The sequence below is a fragment of the Heptranchias perlo genome, chromosome 41, assembly GCF_035084215.1.
Source record: "Heptranchias perlo isolate sHepPer1 chromosome 41, sHepPer1.hap1, whole genome shotgun sequence".
Lineage (NCBI taxonomy): Eukaryota > Metazoa > Chordata > Chondrichthyes > Hexanchiformes > Hexanchidae > Heptranchias > Heptranchias perlo.
In genome coordinates, this window is record NC_090365.1 from 2,787,749 (window position 1) to 2,809,029 (window position 21,281).

Genomic DNA, 21,281 nt, shown 5'->3' on the forward strand with positions numbered 1-21,281 from the left:
CAAGGATCTTAAATCCAATGTTTATATCTTGCTTTTTGTTGACTTTTTAAAAATAATTTGGTTTGTAGCAGTATGGTTTTCAGGAAGGCAGAAGTAAAGAAAGTGAAACTGTTCCCTGTGGCTATGATAGTTGAGGGCGTCATGGTTTTTTAAAATATTCAGATCCTGAGGCATTTAACAAGGATGTGTCTTCTCATTGCAACATTGCAGTACCAGTTACCCGACCTCTAGAGCTTCTCTGAGCAATGGAGACAGCGGTGCTCCCTCGAGCAATACAAAACTGCAGCAATTCAATTTAACTCCACAGGTCTGAAAGCCTTCACGTTGCTGCTTTTGCAGGTCCTAACCCTGGAAAAAGCAGAACCCAAATCTATATCGTATAAAATGTTTACTGTTTAAATCCGCTTTCTAAAAAAAAAGTGCACGAAATAGAGAAGCCATTGAAGAAGTAACTTCCTGGAGGGATTGGAAGCATTTGAATTACTTCCTCCTGGGTTTTTATTCTTAACGTGTATTTCAGGTGGTGACCGCTCTGTCAAACCATCTCGGTACAGTGGAGGCAGAGAAGCAGAAGCTACGGGCACAGGTGCGACGGCTGTGCCAGGAGAACCAGTGGTTGCGGGACGAGTTGGCTAGCACCCAGCAGAAGCTGCAGAAGAGCGAGCAGATGGTGGCACAACTGGAGGAGGAGAAGAAGCACCTTGAATTCATGAACCAAATCAAGAAGTACGATGACGAGGAAGCGGCGGTATGTCAAAGGACTGCGTCACAATTAAATGCTCGAAGGGGAAAAGATTGCAGGGTTGCGGGGAAAGGGCAGGAGGAGTGGGACTAATAGGATAGTTCTTTCAAAGAGCCGGCACAGGCGCAATGGGCCAAATGGCCTCCTTACATGCTGAATCATTCTATGATTCTATGAATTATTTTTCTTTAACCAATTTTCTTCCCTTTTTGCTGCCTCCCCTCTCGAAGATGCTGACTCCCTCAGAACTCTGCTTCCACGGGGGCAGCAACCCTCTGATGCTTTGTCCAAGTGGCTGCTTTTCATGTGAGTGGTGGCAGCTAATGCCTACACAAACTCCCTCTCCATCAGGGATGAACAGATAGTGATCAGGAGCAGGAACTCTGAAGGATTTGCCCACCTCCCCTCCCCTTTCTAGCTCATCCACTGAAGCCAATTGTGGTACCCCAACTACGCTCCAGTTGGGGTCAGCTCACTCAGCACAGCCTGGGATGAGAGCTGAACCTTCCTACCTGGGTCGCCATTACGATTATTTTGAGGACTTAACATAAATAATTTAGCATTACAATGAATCTGTGTCCATGTAACAAAGTTGGGGTGAGACTGGGTTCTAAGAGAAATGTTGAGTTAGCTGTAGCACATTGTGAGTTGTATTTATCAGTCTTGCATGTTACTGTAAGCTCGTGGCTGTGTATCTGACTGCCCATAAACACCTGGACTTCCACAGATGAGGAAATACAGATGTTGCAAACTGCTCAGCTATTAATGTTCAATAATCCAAACATTTTTTTTGTGCAGATATTCGAAAATTATTTACTGACTCTCTAGTTTTGAGGGATGACACTATGTATAGAGCGTACGGTTGGGGAGGGGTCTTTCACTTTGTGTTTTTAAATTGCCCTTTCCTTTTTCTGCCTTCTTATCCTTAAGGTACCTACTCTTGTGATGTATGATTTCCTGGATTCCAACAGCCCCCCAGTACCCCAACCAAGCAGCTAGTCTTCATGTGTGAACCTATACAGTGAATGCTGGCAAGTTATTCAACTGTGAGGGCATCCCAGCTGAATGTTATCATCACCCAACAACATACTTGCACACCTTCCATTATGGTGGGGGCTCGGGAGGGTGATCATGATGAGGATTTTTCTCCTCTTTAACCCAGGGTCTCTGAGATTACTTGTAGTGCCACCATGCTGGCATCCCGACTGAGATAGGCCAACTCTGCACAGAGAGGGGAACGAATCTGGGACCTCCCTGGTTTGTGAGGTTCACTTACACACTGGACAGGGTACTGAGCAACTGGTCAGTGCATGGGGAGCTCTGATTTCAGTATCTGTGTAGCGCTACTGCACAGTACATTCGAAAAAAGAATGTGTCTGTCACTGAGCTCACGAGGACGCCAGGGTGATTCAATGCTGGAATACTATTATTTTAATGACTCTCTTGTGACTTTTTCCTCTGGTTCCCTTCTCTACTTTTACAGGAAGACAAAGACAGTGCATTATCTAAAGCGCCACTGGACGACCTGTTCCCCAACGAGGATGACCAGACTCAGAGTACGTATTTTGCACAAGTTACGAGAACTAACATTTGGGTTTTTTAAATTCAGTTTCTCCCTCTTCACCCAAATCAAATACAATTTCCTCATGGTGGGGGGTTGCTGCTTCTAATAGCACCAGGATCAGAAAAAACTGAAGTAAACAGGCAATTCAAGTAGAATTTCTTTAGCAAAGAGGTCGTCAGCATGTGGAGCAAACCATCCGTACAGGTAGGTGAGCAGGAAACTTTTTTTGAAAGGTCCCAAAAGGAAAGTAAACGAGATCCTGCACCTGAAAAGATTCCTAGTTATTGCATTATATAAATGATGTAGAGCGATATCTCACCTCAAAAGGCAGGGATAATTGGATGGGTGGAGGCGGACTGAAATATGTTGCTATTTGTTATTTTGTGCTATGTTAAATCTAGGTCGGCTTTGACAAGGTGGAGGTGGGTGGAGAGCTAGATGGCTGACTCACTTCTGTTTTTTTTTATAAAAGTAATTTGTATTTTTTTTCCCACAATCTTCCCCGAACAGTCTCCGCTGATCCAGTAGTTTTTTTTTGTTCTCGGGATGTGGGCAATCCGGGCAAGGCTGCCCCATCCCTAAGATGCCCTGAGAAGGTGGTGGTGGGCTACTTCCTATAGCGATCGTTTGTATAGCCGTATAGCGGAGTGGCTTGCTAGAGGGCAGCAAGGGTCAGCCACGTAGTGTGGAACTGGAGTCACATGTAGGCCCAGACCAGGTAAAGGTGACACGTTTCCTTCCCTGAAGCACGTGAGTTAACCAGTTGGGTTTTCACAACAACCCGGCAGCTTTCATGGTGAGTTTGTTTCTGGTGCCCATCTACAAATTGACAATTGATTGAATTCAATTCCTGAAATTACCATAGTGGGCTGTGAACTCGCACACTAACTTGCATTTATACAGCGCCTTTAAGGTAATGAAATGCCCCAAGGCACTTCACAGGAGTGATTATTTTTTTTAAAATTGACACCGAGGCAAATAAGGAGAAATCAGGACAAGTGAACAAAAGCTTGGTCAAAGAGGTAGGTTTTAAGGAGTATTTTAAAGGGGCGGAGAGGTTTAGGGAGGGAATTCCAGAGCTTAGGGTCTAGGCAGCTGAAGGCACGGCCGCCAGTAGTTGAGCGATTAAAATCGGGGATGCGCAAGAGGCCAGAATTGGCCAACATCTGAATTGCTAGGCCAGTACCATAACCACTGCACCACCACATCCATCATTCCTGAGCAACCATCAAACGTTGATGTGCCGTTCCCCTGATCGCTCAATTAATAAAGGCACGGTGTGCCATAGAGCTATGCTGCACACAAAGGAGCCTGGTTTGATCCCTAATCTGTGCTGAATTAATTAATCTTGATGGGGCAGCAGGTGGGGTTGCTACACTTGACCAGAGTGCAATATGGATCGCAGCAGGAAAAAAATCAGACTGAGTTCCTGCTGCTCATCGCTATTAAGTGACCCGTACTAGAAAGTGCTTGTGTGTGGATTTGGGGTGAGGGCATTGGTTTTGGTGGTGATGCCTCCATGATCGAATAACCCGTCAAAACTTGCTGCCTAAGCTAACGAGCAAGGATTCCTTGGCAGAGGTATCAGAGACCAACTGGCACCCGTGAAACTGAACTCAAGTCAGCGTGGGGAGGGGAGAAAGTTGAGGGTGGGAAGCGAGGTGTTTATTGAGCGGCAGAGAAGACACTGGAAGATGAAGTGATTGATTCGTGTTCTCGTTCTGTGTTGCAGTGAACCAGCCACACAGCAGTGCAGCAGCAGCAGCCCAGCAGGGTGGATACGAGATCCCAGCACGGCTGCGAACGCTCCACAACCTGGTCATACAGTACGCTTCGCAAGGCCGATATGAAGTGGCCGTCCCACTCTGTAAACAAGCACTGGAGGACCTGGAGAAAACATCAGGCCACAACCACCCTGATGTGGCCACCATGCTAAATATTCTCGCCTTGGTGTACAGGTATGATCCCTTTATTACTACAGAGCCTCGTCGACCGGTGTTAACAGTAAACTTACATAAAATTTACAGCACAAAAGCAGGCCATTCAGCCCAACTAATCCATGCTGGTGTTTATGCTCCACACGAGCCTCCTCCCACCCTACTTCATCTCACCCCTATCAGCATATCCTTCTGTTCCTTTCTCCCTCATGTGTTTATCTAGCTTCCCTTAAGTGCTTTTATGCTATTCGCCTCAACTACTCCTTGTGGTAGCAAGTTCCACATTCTAACTACTCTAAAGAAGTTTCACCTGAATTCCTTATTAGATTTATTGGTGACTATCTTATATTTAAAACTCCTTGTTTTGGACTCCCCACAAGTGGAAATATCTTCTCTACGTCTACCCCATCAAACCCCTTCATAATTTTAAAGACCTCTATAGATCACCTCATCTCTTTTCTCTGGAAGAGAGAAAGCTCCCTAGCCTGTCCAATCCTTCCTGAAAGTTATAATCTCTCAGTTCTGGTATCATACTTGTAAATCTTTTTTGCACCTTCTCCAGTGCCTCTATATCCCTTTGGTAATATGGAGACCAGATCTGTGCACAGTACTGTACTTAAACTTACTTAGTACATCGATAGCAGTAGACAGTAGGAATAAAATCTTGCTTCAGCCAATACACCTTAGTGTACCAGTTTGCTTCCTGTGTGATACTCTTAGTTCATCACTTCAGATTTCTCCCATTGTATGACCACAGGTGATTGTCTAGTACAACTGGAGACCGTGAGGGGTCCCCCATGGGTCTGAAAGGTTATCAGATTTCTATCTGTCATTAGAGTTCTGTATCTTTTCTGTATTTGTTGACTTACTAGCACACCACTTCTGTTACAGTATACTAATTTTTTTTAAAGTTTTCTGTATCAGAACTTTTCTGTTAAAAGTTTTTTTTAAACAGTGCACCTCTGCAATGATAGCAGATGTGCACTGATTGAAAAAGAACTTTTAACAGATATGTTCTGTGTCATTGTTTGCAGGCGGTCCCTGGGAGTGTGTCAGTATTTGCAGGCGGTCCTCAGGAGTGTGTCAGTATTTGCAGGCGGTCCCCAGGAAGCTCACCATCACCTTTTCAAGGGCAGTGTGGGAAGGGCAATAAATGCCAGCCTTGCCAGTGACGCCCACATCCCGAGAATGAATAAATAATAATAAAAGTGCACCAAAGCCTGGTTGGCACTGTGCTGGGGCACAGGTTTGAATTTCTCCAAACTGCTGAATTCCCTGTCACTGCCATGCTGTTGTGGAAAGGGGCCAGATCCCTTCACGTGGTTGGAGGGGGGATTGGATGGAAAGTAGTCATGGAGTTGTTGGATAAACTTGAGCTCATCCAAAACTCTGCTGCCCGTATGCTATCTCGCACCAAGTTCCCTCACCCACGTGCTCGCTGACCTACATTGTCTCCCGGTCCAACAACACCTCTATAGTTTAAAAATCTCATCCTTGTTTTTAAATCCCTCCATGGCCTCGCCCCTCCCTATCTCTGTAACCTCCTCCAGAGATCCCTGCGCTCCTCCTTTCTGGCCTCTTGCACATCCCCGATTGTCATCGCCCCTCCATTGGCGGACTTGCTAGGCTCTGGAATTCCCTCCCTAAACCTCTCTACCTCTCTCCTCCTTTTAAGACGCTCCTTAAAACCAACCTCTTTGATCAAGCTTTTGGTCACCTGCCCTAATATCTCCTTATGTGGCTCAGTGACAAATTTTGTTTGATAATCGCTCCTATGTAGTAAGCCGTCTCAAGGCACTTCATTAAAGGCACTATATAAATGCAAGTTTCTGCTGCCAAGTGGCTCCTGCAAATGTCTGAAACCGACAGAGATCTTCATCTCTGAGCCATATAGATCTTTGGTTGAGTCAGTTAACTGATCTTGGCTGGGGCAGTGCCCCCTGCCTTAGGGAAGGTAACATTGGCTGAGGTTCCCACTCCTGATCACTGTCCAGTGGCTATTACTGGAAGAGCATGTGTCTGGTGAAGACAGTATGGGACTCAGCGGTCGTGTGTTCCACTGGGGCGAGGCACTGAAAGGTGACTGCTACCGGTGGTACCCTATGTCAACGAGGGTCTCTACACCCCCAGAAAAGGAGGGGGGAATATTTGGGGGGAGGAGAGGAAGAAAAGCACCATTAAGGGAGGCCAGGGACCAGATCTCCCGGTCAGACAATATGCAAATATTGCAATCCTACAGCGCACTGTGGTAATTTGTGGGTTATTAAGAATGTTACGTGCTGTACGTATAGTTTTTAAGTGGAACAACCTGTTATATTTCAGTGGTCTCCAATCTCTCTCAGTATTGGTAGTGCAAATGTTGGGAAGCACGAATTGAAGGAAACCATTATCTAGTCTCCAAATCCCATCAGGGCTCCCTGCTAATTATCTCCGTCCTTTGTTATTTAGTCAGTAAGTGGACACTTGCCATTTTTTAATCAGCCTTTATGTGCTTGCTGCCTGCCCTTTCTCAGATGCTCCAAGTGCTGTCAGTGGCAGAGAAAATTCGTTGTTGCTGCATCCTCGATCTTAAGAATGCCTTTAAAGATCTTTTCTCCTGTTTTACAGAGATCAGAACAAATACAAAGAAGCTGCAAACCTTTTAAATGATGCCCTGACAATCCGGGAAAAAACTCTTGGCCAGGATCATCCGGCGGTCAGTTTCTTGCTTAACGTACTACCTTAACCGGGTCGGATAATCAGGTGGTCAGTCAGTAAAATACCTGGGACAGAAACGTTGGATTGTCAGCTGATACTTTGAATGCTGCAAAGTGTCTTGATTGTCAGGGAGTATTGGGATAGTTTGTGCTCTATGCTGGTGAGTGGTTAAAGGACAGGGAGGTGACAGTCAGTTTGTGTTTTCCCCCCCTCCCCTCCACTCCCCTGAGTTTTCTCCCCTCTCTTAGATGCTCTTGGCACTCGCTAGAGGACAGTTCCATGGGGCAGCAGCTGCTCCATTAAAACACCATCCCATCATATGTCGGCCATGGCTCAGTCAGTAGCACTCTCACCTCTTAAGTCCCGCTCCAGGGACTTGAGCACATAATCCAGGCTGACACTTCAGTGCAGTACTGAGGAGGCCCCCTGCTTCACTGTCGGAGGTGCTATCTTTCGGATGAGATGTTAAACCGAGGTCCCATCTGCCCCCTCGGGAGGACGTAAAAGATCCCACGGCACTATTCGAAGAAGAGCAGGGGAGATCTCCCCGGCGTCCTGGGCCAATATTTATCCCTCAACCAACATCACTAAAAACAGATTATCTGGTCATTATCACATTGCTGTTTGTGGGATCTTGCTGTGCGCACATTGGCTGCCGCGATTCCTACATTACAACAGTGGCTGCACTTCAAAAGTACTTCATTGGCTGTAAAATGCTTTGGAACGTCCTGAGGTTGTGAAAGGCACTATATAAATGTAAGTCTTTTTTTTTAAACCGATAAATCATGTAGATTAACCTAATGGCTGAAAGCTAAAGCCAGAAGCTGAGTTGGTCCCTGAATCCCTGGCCTGTGTTGAGTTAGTTGACCTCTAGCAGACTGGCAGTAGGAAGCTTCTGTTGGATTCAGTACCCCTGGATTAGGGAGGGAGGGAAAACGGGCCAGAATCGGAAGTGCTGATTACTGTACAGTGAGCCCTGCTGGTGTGCCTATGATTGCAGGATACGGACTGATGGGTCTTGCCTGTGATGCCGTCCATAGTAGAATAGCATGCTGAAACTCACTCTCGATCACATGGTTTTGGGTGGGGTGGAGAGTCTATATATTGTGCTACACAAGGTATCACAATTGTGTGGAACAGGCTGGATGGACCAGAGCGTCCTGTCCGTCATTGTTCATTTGATCTTAAAGCCTCAGATGTGAATAATGGCCATTTGAGCAGCCTAGCGGAGGCATCCAGTGCCTATTGGAGCGCTGAATTCTGTGAGGGAGTCGACCTCTTCAGGAATCGGATGAGGAAACTACAGAAGGGAGAAAAAAAAAGCACCTTGTGCTAACTTGACTTTTATTCTTCCTGCACAGGTGGCTGCCACTTTGAATAATCTTGCTGTGCTTTTTGGCAAGAGAGGAAAATACAAAGAAGCTGAACCACTGTGCAAGAGAGCTTTGGAAATCCGAGAAAAGGTGAGGAAGACAAGAACACATTGAGCAATTTCTGCTTTGCTGCTGGAATGTGCCAACTTTCTACAAAAAATTGACCTTGAGCAATGCCACGAGAGGTCCACTAACATATACACTAGTTAATGTCCCATAACATTTCTCACGGTAAGTCAGGTGAATCCTCTTTTATGAGGAAAGAATATTATACAGGTCATGCACAATATTATTCTTTTAAACTGGACCTGTGTCAGTTTAAGGCCACAAAAGTATGATTGTTGCTAAGTAAACACAAAGTCAGGAAACTTTGCAAGTTATAAAGTGCTGGGCCTTGGAAATACAGATTCACCAGAATAATACCAGGGCTTAAAGGATTAAATCATGAGGCCAAGTTGCATAAACATACCTTGTATTTATTCCCTTGTGTTTAGAAGGTTGAGGGGCGATTGAATCGAGGTGTTTAAAAAGATAATGGGATTCCATAGGGTAGATATGGAGAAACTACTTCCTCTGGTGGGGGAATCCAGAACAAGGGCGCATAATGTTAAAATTAGAGCCAGGCCATTTAGGAATGAAATCAGGAAACATTTTTTCCACACAGAGGATAGTGGAAATCTGAAACTCGCTCCCCTTAAAAGACAGTGAACGCTGGGGCAATTGAAAGTTTCAAAACTGAGATCGCTAGATTTTTATTGGGTAAAGATATCAAGGGTTGAGGTACAGATCAGCCATGATTGAATAGAATGGTAGAGCAGCCCAAGGGGCTGAATGGCCTGCTCCTTTCCCTATGTTTCAGTTTCAGCTCCAGGTCTGAGGCAACCAGCATTAAGTGACTGATTTTTAAAAAAAATTATTTTGCCCCTTTAACAAAGTTTGATATCTCAGGGTGCAGTCCCTGCAACTTGCTAGATGTATCATTTTTACTTGATGAGATCTATAAATAATGACTGGAAAAGCATATTATTGATCATGGGATTTGCAGCTACCACGTGAAACACAAGATATTGTTCTGTTATGTGCAACCTGGCTTAAAGAAACATACAACGACCGAACAATCCCATGTGCTTGACTTGATATAACACTTTGCTCCTTATAAAACAGTGAATCCTCTGACTTAATATGAGCAATGCCACAGGAGCTCTCCTAATTGTTTTTAAAAATTTCTTCCGACCCATGTGCGGTCAAGCTTCTAACGATCGCTGATTTGAATAACGTGCCTTGAGTCAAACGTTTCCTTTTATAGTCGCTTAGTAAATTTATTCACAAGACTTTTAACTAAACCCAGATGGCTTTCAGTCTTAACCAGTTTAGGTCTCAAATGAGCTTCCTGCAAATTAGGTTTAAAAGATGAAAATGTTAATCAATTTTTCCATGCTTTGAGGGGATATATAATTACAACCAGAACCCCAGAGGTGCCTGTGTGTTGCAATTTTGAGCTGGAACCATTGGAGTGTTATCACTGCACTTACGTACCCATGTTGGTACCAAAATGCTACAGGGAGGATCCCACTTAAACTCAAAAACTTCTTATACGTTTTTACTCGCAAATTTCCTCCCTTCCTCTCCTGAAGCTGTTAAGTATCAGTGTGACTCAGTCAGTAGCACACTTGTATCTAAATCAGGAAATTCAAGCCTTGGTAAAGCACATAACGTAGTAATGGTGGAGTACTGCATTGACGGACATTCCACTGACACCCTGCCTGCCCATTCACTTGGTCCACTTGATCACCTGAGGGGGTCAGAGAGGAATTTTCCAGTGTATTCTTTCCCTTATTAGGGAGGGAGGCAGCGTTTAGTCAGGATGCTCCAGCCATCATGGTGTGGGGCAGGCTTGATGGGCCAGCTGGTCTATTCCTGCCCGTCAATCTCGTATGTTCAGGCGGATGTTAAAGATCCCGTGGCACTATTCGAAGAAGAGTAGAAATAAGGAGAAGCCATTTCCACTGGCAGGAGGGTCGATAACCAGAGGACACAGATTTAAGATAATTGGCAAGAGAACCAGGGAGATGAGAATTTTCTTACGCAGCGAGTTGTTCTGATCTGGAATGCACTGCCTGAAAGGGCGGTGGGATATGTACTAGAAATCTGCACGGCTATGAGGAAAGATCAGAGGAGTGGGACTAATTTGCATAGCTCTTTTAAAGAGCCAGCACAGGCACGATGGGCTGAATGGTTTCTTTCTATGATGTGTGATTCTGAGAGCAGAGAGTTCTCCCGGTGTCCTGACCAATATTCTTCCCTCAACCTACAGCTCCAGAAGCAGATTAGCAAATCACTCAGCTCATTGGAATCTTGCCATGTGCAGATTGGCTACGTAACAAAGTAACTGCACTTCAAAGTAATTAATTGTACATGAAGTGGTTTCTGAGAGATGTGTGAGGCGATATATAAGTGCAGGTCTTTGAAGACCTTTGCTAATTTTAACATTATGAATCCCCAGGTGCTGGGCAAGGACCACCCCGACGTAGCAAAGCAGCTGAATAACCTGGCGCTGTTGTGCCAGAACCAGGGGAAGTACGAGGAGGTGGAGTATTACTACGAACGGGCGCTGGAGATCTACCAGACCAAACTGGGATCAGAGGATCCCAATGTGGCCAAGACAAAGAATAACTTGGTGAGAAAATCAGCTCGCCGCAGTACAAGAGAGAGGAGGAAGATTTCGTAGTGAAACATGTCATTTCTTCTATGTATGAGCCTATCCAGTTGAGCAGGCTATTTGACCACAGGGGGCATCACGGCTCAGCCTGATCCCGTCTTCCCCTGATGTCCACACAGGCGCACGTTCCAGCGGGAACCCTGGCTGAATTTTCCTCCTCTTCCCCAGGGTCACTGAGGCCACTCGTAGCATCCTACTGGAGCTGTGGCAGATCAGTGAACTCGACGCAGATCAGGGAACATACCTGAGACCTCCCTTGGCCGGTATGGTTCAGTACTGCACTTACCAACCAAGCTGGCAAGGGGTGCTCTGTTCATAGTTTTTAAGTAGACATGACAAATTTCACAGAGCTGTACTAAAATTGTCACCAAAAGAGGCAGAAAAGAGTTTAGGAGAAATGTCTTTACTCAAAGGCATTGTTTTGCCTGAAATGTTTTGCTTCAGGCAGAGATCGTTACATCTTTCAAGGGAGAATTGGATCAACATTTGAAAAGGAAGAAGGTGCGGATTACGAGCTCCTTCTCTGCTGTCAATGTCAATGTCTATTGCTCTGTAGTTCTATATTATCAATAATGGGAGAAGCTGAGTAAACCAGTCCCTCTGTTATACGTGATTTAGATTAGAACAAACCTTGCTGAGGCCTGGCTGGTGTAATCGGTTAAAGCACTGACTTGTCACCTCTCAGATCCAAATTTGAATCATGCCGAGATCAGTGGGATAAAAGGCATCTTTCTCTTCCAGATGTTAAAAGCCCTGTGTGGAATTGAGACAATTCAATCCAATTCCTAATGGGCATAGTTTGGCACTAGTTTGGCAGCCTCACTTGGAGAGGCCACATGGAACTGCCTCTCCAAGGGTGCTTTTCTGAGGGAACGGCTGAGGCATAGAGCTTTACTCTGTATCTAACCCATGTTCCTGGGAGAGCTTGATGCTGGCAGTTGGGATCAAAAAATGGTAATTGTTGCTTTTACTCGGCACTGAAATCCTGCACAGCGCAAACCTCCGGACCCCACCACCCAGAAGATGTTTTGTTTGATCGTTATAACAAGCAGGTGTGACAATTGGGTGCTTTCCACATTTGAGAAACCTAGATGAAGTTCCAAGACACCAAAATTGAAAAGAGTGAGAAAAGATTAAACAAATCAAATTAAAAGGCACCAAGCTTAAGTTTTAAAAGCCTTTTTGGATTGTAGGAGGAAGGGAAGACTGAGAGAGGTGAAGAGTTTCACAGTTTTGAAGTCTTGGGGACAGAATGAGTTGGAGTAAGAGATGGTGCAAAAAGCCTTGGTTTAAACACAGTGAGGGTGCAAGGAGGAGGTGGAGTGTGTAGGGCAGGATATTTACAGCTTAGGAGACACAAGAAAAATGAGAGGACGTTAACAACAGTATCAATAGAGATGAGAGAGGTTGTGGTGGAGAGTGTTTGTTGTGCAAATAGAAACTTGGGTCTGGACTGTAGTTTGTGTTGATGAGGTGGCTGAATTTACAGCCGTGTAATTCTCACTTGCTCGTGTTCTAGGCTTCCTGTTATTTGAAGCAAGGCAAGTACAGACAAGCCGAGGCTTTATACAAAGAGATCCTGACGCGTGCCCATGAGAGGGAGTTCGGTTCTGTCGACGGTGAGTTAGACATTTCAAGTGGAGTCATCCTTGGGGATAATAAGGTGGTCGTTTATCAATGAGGCTGTTGAGTAATTACCATACAAAAGAATACTGTGTGTAGTGACTTGCATAAAGGTGTGTTTAGAGTAGATAGAGACCGTTATCATATAATGTATGAATCCAAGAAAGCGTGAAACAAGAAAAGGCCATCTAGCCAGCTGCTTCCATAGTTCATGTAGTCAATCCTGTGATGGACTCTACCCAACCATTGAATCTCCTGAGAGAAAGTTGTGTGTAAGTACTTCCCAATCCCCAAGTTCAATCGAGCAAAACTGCAGAGTAGTCACCCCTACCTATCTGCTATTCAGCCCTGTCTCTACAGGAAACACTCCCCTTTCCCCATCTCACAGCACAGGTACCATTGTGTCCTGTGCTTTATTTCACCATTACAGTCTGTACCTATCCCTATAACGTCAAGTTCCATTCCCAACCAGATACTTATCCAACTCCTTTTTGAAGGAATTAATGAATGAGCATCGGTGCCAATGGCTGGGAGGCTGCTCCTTATCCACTATACTGTGAGAAGGAAAGTGAGTTTCTTCTAATATCTCTTGGGTGCAAGGGGCTTGTTCATTTTAAGACCATGTCCAGGAGTTCTCTGCTTATAGTCCCAGTCTTACAAACTGCTTACATCTACACCATTTGTGCCTCTCTCTATGTTAAAATCCTGGTTTATGTCCCTTTAATCTTCAGTGATTATCCTGGAGAGCAAAGATAACCCCTGGCTTCTTTTCTCCACTACCAACTGTCTTGAAACTCTCAACCTCTCTGTCCTTGCAAACTATCATCACATCTCCAATCGCCCTTTCCTCTCAAATCCTTGAACTTGCTGTCACCTTCCAAATTCACACCCATCATGCCTGCAACTCCCTGTTTGAATCTCTCCAATCAAGTTTGTGCCACTGCCACAGCACCAAAACAACCCTCAAGTAAATCACAAATGGTATCCTGTGTGACTGTAACCATGGTGCATTATCCCTCCTCGCCCTGTCTGCTGCCTTTGACACATTCAACCACATCATACACCTCTCCTCCGTTGTCAGCTCAGTAGGATTGTCCTTGTTTGGTTCCACTATCTGATCATAGCCAACGCATCTCTAAAAATGGCTTCCCTTCCAGCCCCCGTGTGATTAAATCCGAAATCCTTCAAGGATCTATCCTTAGCCCCTCCTCCTCGTCATCTACATACTGCTCCATGGCAACGTCATCCGCAGACATGGGGCCAGCTTCCACATGTAGGCTGACGATACCCAGCTCTACCTCTCCACCATCTCTCGGACCCACCACTGCCTCTGTGTTGCCAGCCTGCTTGTCTGACGTCCAATCTTGGATGAGCCACAATTTACAACAGCTAAACGTTGGTAAGACCAAAGCATTATCTTCGGCACCCCACAAACTCAGTACCTTGCCACTGAATCCATCCCCCTCACTTCCCAGGCTGGACCAGACTGTTTGCAACCTCTGCTCCTATTCAATCCTGAGTTTCTGCCCCCATAACCTCTCTCACAAGACTGCCTACTTGTACCTCCATAACATTGTCATCTGCTGCTGAAACCCTCATCCACGTCTTTGTCACCTCCAGAGTCGACTGTTCCAATGCTCTTCTGGCCGGCCTCCCATCCTCCACCCTCTGTAAACTTCACCTCATCCAAACTCTGCTGCCTGTATCCTGCCTTGGATCAAGTCCAGCTCACCCATCCTATCCATGCTCACCTACATTGGCTCCTGGTGCCCCAATGCCTCAAATTTAAAATTCTCAGCCTTGTGATTAAATCCTTTCATGGCCCTGCCCCTCCTTATCTCTAATCATTTCCAGTTCTACATATCGGACCCAAAACTCTCAGTTCCTCTGATTCTGGCCTCTTGTGCATCCCACCCTCCTTTTGCTCCACCATTGATGGCCATGCCTTCAGCCACCTAGGCTAGGAATTCTGTCCCTAAAGCCCTTTGCCTCTCCACCTCCCTCTCCTCCGTTTAAGACCGTCCTTAAAACCCACCTCTTTGACCAAGTTTTTTTCACCCCTCCTAATCTCCTCTTCTTTGACTCGATGCCCATTTTTTCCTTATGAAGCGCCTTGGGAAGTTTTCTATATTAAAGGCGCTATATAAACACAAGTTGTTGATGATAAATTCATCTCTCTAAGTCACTCCTCGTAATTTGGAGCCTTGGGTTTCCCCATTCATTGTAGTCACTTCTCTCTCAATCCTCACCAGCAATGGTATCAAGTTGATTAAGGCACAAGGCACACCGTTATGCACGTAACCTATATTAGATAAAGTATCAAAACTGTTCATCGTAAAAGTAATTATAGTAACGTTTGGATTCACTGATTTGAAAGGCCTCGGGTCTGTCCTCTCGGTGGTACGGGGAAAGGTCCCTGGAAAGTGTACAAAGTGTCCTCGACGTGACTTTGCATTCTTTTCTTGCTTTGCATTCACACCTATCCATCCCAATCAAAGCCCTTGACGTGTCCTTAAGAGATAGCGCTGTGTGAGTACAGTAATCCTGATCTGCAAATGAAAACCCAGTAGGGGGGAAAAAGTTGATTCTCCTCTTGCTTCCCATACAGGTGAGAACAGACGGTGGTGGGTAAACTCTGAGGAGGGCGACGATTCAAACAAGGTAATAGCTGCACGTCAGTCACGGTATTCAGCCTCCAACTTGTTTCTTTTCCCCGCTACGGTCATTGTGAGCAACGCCACGGGAGATCAGCTGGTATCTAGGAAAAAAAATTCTGAAATAGGAAATAAAACTGCAAATGCTGAAAAGATGAAATAAAAACAGAAAATTCTGGAATTAGAAAAGACGGGTTCGAGTTTCGGATGTAGACCTTTTTGAGAGTTTGTGTTTCCCACCAGAAATGTTAACCCACCTTTATTCAGATGCTGATGGATGTGCTGTCACCCAGCGATGCCACCTTTGGTCACGGCCCACATATTTTTCCTGTGTGGATCGATACCACGGGGCAGAATTTTTTGCATGCGACCAGAAAAATTAGTTAGCTATTTAGCAAATGATTCACACAACACCCAGCCTTTTCTGAATAAAAATATTTGAATCAATACCTGCGGTTTAACTCACTGCAGCAACCATCACAGATGGTTCTTAGGGATATCTCCACGTCCATTCTCATCGTCCACTAATTGGATTGCTCTTTCAAAGAGCTGGCCCAAGCACGATGGGCTGAATGGCCGCCTCCTGTGCTGTACAATTCTGTGAAGTTTTATTGGCTTTGACATTCTAAAACATTAGATGAGACACAGCGTTGCTCTGATAATTCTCCAGATTTTGGCTCTGATGGAGCCAGATATGAAGAGGGGAGAACCTGGAGAAAAAGGACATACAATATTTTAGCTGGTTTATGCAAAGCTAAGTACTTACTCACATAAATATTCTTGTAGAGAATTGGGAATGCAGAGTTGTTACTTTGGTCAGGAGACATGTACCTGCAGCCCTCAGGATCAAAGTGGGTTTTAATCTGTCTCCTCATGTACTCTTGCTTGACTTCTGGTACTAGGTTTCAACATTAAGTAAATGGCTTTAAATTGGACTTATTAAAAAAATAATAATAATTTTGGACCCTCTATCTTCAAGTCTTTTTACTTTGCATAACTAAATGAATATTTTAGCCTAAATCAACCTGGAACGGCTGGCCCTGCCAGCTTTCACTGTCAATCAAAGTGTGACTCAAGGGCAAACTTGGCAGCGAGCCTATCGCATCTGCCCTTGCAAAGTGTGCACCTGGAGCCAGGCGGTGGATGGATAGTATTGCTTCAGCTGCCTGTGCGTGGGCTGAATTCCAAGGTACAGATCCTGAGACTGAGATAGGGAATTGGCTAAATTCCAAGATACAGTGTCTGGGACTGATATGGAATTGGGGCGTTTGTTTCAAACACCAATTTTTCGACCAATATTATTTCAACTACTAATTAGTTGTTCAATCACCTTAAATACTAAGTCCAGTTCTGGTCGCTATGACCCAAGGGAAGCATTTAAGCCCTGGAGGTGGAGCATAGAAGAGCCACGAAGCTGACCCTTAATTTCAGAGGAAGAGCAATGAGGAAAGACTGGAGAAACTGGAACTCTTTAGCCTGGACAGAAGGCAACTGAGTGGAGGGGGAATCCTTACAGAAGTAGATGGGATACTAAACGGGAGAGAAAGGATAAACCAAGAGCACTACCTTGTAAACCATGATCATAAGGCATGGGGTACAGATTCAAAACTGGCGAGGGGAGAATTTGGGATTGATTTTAGGGAGGCTTTGTTCATTCGGAGCGCTCGGCACTTGAAATAGACTTCCATGTAGCGGAGGACAAAGTTATCCAAGAGTCAAGGGGTGCTGTGATGGGGGAACAGTAGGTTTTTTTTCCTGGGTGGACGAGCGATGTTGTGAGCTGTTCAGTTGATTCCACTAATTATACAGGCTCGACAGGATGGCTCCCTTTAATCCCTAAAACTATTTTGTGAAAAACATTTACCTTTTACAGTGTTTTGTGTCAGTTGTAGCTGAAGTGCTTGGTTGGTGGGAGCTGTGTCGCAACAGCAGCCCTCTCCCTTCATACTTTCAAAACTAGAGGCCATAAATATACCAATAAATACAAAAGGGAATTCAGGAGAAACTTCTTTACCCAGAGAGTGGTGAGAATGTGGAACTCCCTACCACATGGAGTAGTTGAGGTGAATAGCAAAGATGCATTTAAGGGAAAGCTGGATAAGTACATGAGGGAGAAAGGAATAGAGGTTATGCTGATAGGGTGGCTCGTGTGGAGCATAAACGCCAGCATGGACCCGTTGGGCCGAATGGTTGTGCTGTACATTCTATGTAATTCCATATAAATACTTAATTGTTTTCACTTTATCCCTCAACTCGGTCACAAACTGGCAAGACTTAACAGTCAGCAAGCATTAAAAACTAGCCTGCATCCGTGTAAACGATAAATGAGCAATTTGGTTTTAATTCCCGCTGTGCAATACTTTTAACGTTCAGCTAAATTCATGCCTGTGTTACTGCAGATGTTGGACAACAATCTGGCTTTTTTCTGATAGTTTTTTTTTGCAGGTTGCTTCGTGCTATTGTAAAGCTTTGTTAATCTGTCACTGGTAATAAGGTTTGACTATTTCTTTACAGCTCTAAGATATAAAAGGTTTCATACAAAAGTGCTTTTTATTAAGTTACTGTTTTTCTGCCTTTTTCCCCTCATCTAGGTTGTGTTGTACCATACTGTGTCTGTCGGCAGGCAAACCGCCCACAAGACCTGCCAGTGTGTCTAGGATTTGTGAAAAAGTCCCATTTACACTTTTTTTTGCGCATGAATTTCGTGCTCTTCAAGGTGTGGAGTGTTGGTGCTGGGAATGGGATACTTTCCATTTTGTGCACATATGAAACACTCCCCAGGGCAGGTGTAGCATGGTTAGATACAGAGGAAAACTCTGCCCCAACCTCAAAAGAGCCCTGGTGTGATATTTTTCAGCCAACCTGTTGCTTCTCTGAGTGATACTGCCAACTGGTGTTGAATTGGGGGTATTTTTATACTATGAGACCGTACCCACTAGGAACTGGATTGAGACTCCTTTCACGTTGGATCCTTACAGCCAGAGACTTACATCCCATCAGTTTGAGTTGGATCTAAATCGAGGTTAAAGGCCAGTCTCCAACCCACAGTGCCACCCAGTCCTAGTCTCCCTCAATTGTATTCATTTATTTACTTGTCCCTCCATGGCCTTCACTTGATGCTGTGGCAGGGCAGGTAAGGACTGCAATTTCCCGTATGGGGAGTTTTGGGTGGGGGCCCAAGCCCTGCCCATTGTCATGGAATCCTGCGCTACCCACAAAGGTATTTGTGTGTTATTTCCTACCCTAAATTCCTCCTCCTCCTGGACTTTTTGACTTCAGTTCCAGTTCCACAAGTGTCGGCCACCCCTCCGCTACCTCACCCAACTGGCCATCTCCGTGTCTGCGTCTAGCTGCTGAGTACCGGCAGACTATTCCACCACGAGGGCAGCATCACAGCCAACCCTGATCCCACCATGATCTATTGATGGCGGATCAGGCTAGAGGGGCTGAATGGCCTCCTGTACCTATGTTCCTGTCCTCGCCCAACGTCCCCCTCCCCCCCCCCGCCCACATGCATGTTTTGGGAAGGTCACTATTTTGTGATCGGGAACTTCCGGTTGAATTTCCGCGCCCCCAGCCCGAAAATTCTGAGGCCAATTGTAGCAATCCTGTGACCACCCAAGTTAGGATCGGCTCACTTAGCACAGACCAGGGATCGAACCTGAGGTCTTGCGGGGTCTGTAAATCTCAGTATGATGCCAGACTAGCACAGTTACCCACCAGGCAAGCTAACTGTCCTCTTTTAAGTTGCTTGGAACAGTAATGGTCGGGTTGACCATTGCACAGCACAACTCCATTATACGGCCTTTTGTTACAATAAAGTTGCCCAACGTCACCCAATCAGTGCACCACAGTGTCACTGACGGCAGCTGAAATCCATAGAACTGTTCAAAGATCTGCTCTAGTTGTAGCCCTGATCATTGTAATAATCTAACCACGTTTTCTTTCTTCAGTGCATCCCGCAGAGGTGTTTGATGAGCTGTCTCTGTCTCTGCCTGCCTGATCTCTCCCCTCCTAATCACTGCTTCCTTTTGCTGTGCCTGCACTATGTCATCTATCCACTTGGGGGCTGGCTCATCTGATTTTTCATAACCAAACAGAAAACTTAAGTCTTTTGTTCCACGCTCTCAATGCGTGGTCCCTGGTGATGCAACTTCTAGTCAGCCTGACTTGCATCTGAAAAGTCAACTGCAACAGTTGCAGCATTCAGATGTTTTGGGAATAACTCCAGGTTAAGGCCCTGCTCTGATTCCTACTCCAGGATATGAGGGTGGGGGAAGAAATAGCCTTGTGCTTTTTATTGAGACTAGTGAGTGAAGGGTCAAGGGCCACAGTACAGAACACCACAAAGGTTGAAAAGAGTAGGAGAGAAGATGTGATAACAATAAGCTGGGGCCTTAGAAATCTCCAGATTGGATGATGAAGGAAGACAAAGGGAGGTAAAGGGGTCCGGAGAAGGTAGGAGATGATGAGATATGTCTTGAGGATGCAGGGAGGAGGAAGGTGTGGGACATTTGAATCTTGGGAACAGATACAGGCAGTTTTTCCTCTGATTGCACTTGGGTGGAGCCATAGAGGGAAACAGGATAAACGAGCCCACCTAGTTTTCCTGGACCTGTGATCCTTTACACCCAAGCACAGCCAGAGGAAAATCTGCCCAGTAATTTAAAATTTGTTTTTGAGCTACTTTTGTACAGTGAAGTTAATATCCTTCCAATCAGGGTCGCGTCTTGGCATTCTGCAGCTACATGTGAAACATGACCTAATCTTCACCAATCCTAATCACCATTCAACCCCTCCAAATCCTGCTCTTTGCTCTTGATAGAGTAGCAGTGGTGCTGGAAACTCAGTCTAGCCACTGCCTCGTTATATTTTGGCATAGACGGGTGAGATCCTAAATGAATATTTCACATCGGTATTTACGGTTGAGAAAGGCATGGATGTTAGGGAACTTGGGGAAATAAATAGTGATGTCTTGAGGAGTGTACATATTACAGAGAGGGAGGTGCTGGAAGTCTTAACGCGCATCAAGGTAGATAAATCTCCGGGACCTGATGAAATGTATCCCAGGACGTTATGGGAGGTTAGGGAGGAAATTGCGGGTCCCCTAGCAGAGATATTTGAATCATCGACAGCTACAGGTGAGGTGCCTGAAGATTGGAGGGTAGCAAATGTTGTGCCTTTGTTTAAGAAGGGCGGCAGGGAAAAGCCTGGGAACTACAGACCGGTGAGCCTGACATCTGTAGTGGATAAGTTGTTAGAGGGTATTCTGAGAGACAGGATCTACAGGCATTTGGAGAGGCAGGGACTGATTAGGAACAGTCAGCATGGTTTTGTGAGTGGAAAATCATGTCTCACGAATTTGATTGAGTTTTTTGAAGGGGTAACCAAGAAGATAGATGAGGGCTGTGCAGTAGACGTGGTCTACATGGACTTTAGCAAAGCCTTTGACAAGGTACCGCATGGTAGGTTGTTACATAAGGTTAAATCTCACGGGATCCAAGGTGAGGTAGCCAATTGGATACAAAATTGGATTGACGACAGAAGACAGAGGGTGGTTGTAGAGGGTTGTTTTTCAAACTGGAGGCCTGTGACCAGCGGTGTGCCTCAGGGATCGGTGCTGGGTCCGCTGTTATTTGTTATTTATATTAATGATTTGGATGAGAATTTAGGAGGCATGGTTAGTAAGTTTGCAGACGACACCAAGATTGGTGGCATTGTGGACAGTGAAGAAGGTTATCTAGGATTGCAACGGGATCTTGATAAATTGGGCCAGTGGGCCGATGATTGGCAGATGGAGTTTAATTTAGATAAATGTGAGGTGATGCATTTTGGTAGATCGAATCGGGCCAGGACCTACTCCGTTAATGGTAGGGCGTTGGGGAGAGTTATAGAACAAAGAGATCTAGGAGTACAAGTTCATAGCTCCTTGAAAGTGGAGTCACAGGTGGATAGAGTGGTGAAGAAGGCAT

At 45.3% G+C, this 21,281-nt stretch overlaps 1 protein-coding gene across 5 annotated transcripts in view; it reads left to right on the top strand.

Annotated features, from left to right (window-relative positions):
- The window catches only part of klc3 (kinesin light chain 3), a 54,711-nt gene that overhangs the window by 19,190 nt on the left and 14,240 nt on the right, over nt 1-21,281 (top strand). For all 5 annotated transcript variants that reach the window (XM_067974881.1, XM_067974885.1, XM_067974883.1 and 2 more), the window contains exons 3-10: nt 521-748; nt 2,226-2,298; nt 4,039-4,264; nt 6,851-6,938; nt 8,302-8,403; nt 10,817-10,990; nt 12,552-12,651; nt 15,264-15,316. In XM_067974881.1, the coding sequence (XP_067830982.1) occupies nt 521-748; nt 2,226-2,298; nt 4,039-4,264; nt 6,851-6,938; nt 8,302-8,403; nt 10,817-10,990; nt 12,552-12,651; nt 15,264-15,316 (1,044 nt within the window). The remainder of the gene's footprint in view (nt 1-520; nt 749-2,225; nt 2,299-4,038; nt 4,265-6,850; nt 6,939-8,301; nt 8,404-10,816; nt 10,991-12,551; nt 12,652-15,263; nt 15,317-21,281) is intronic.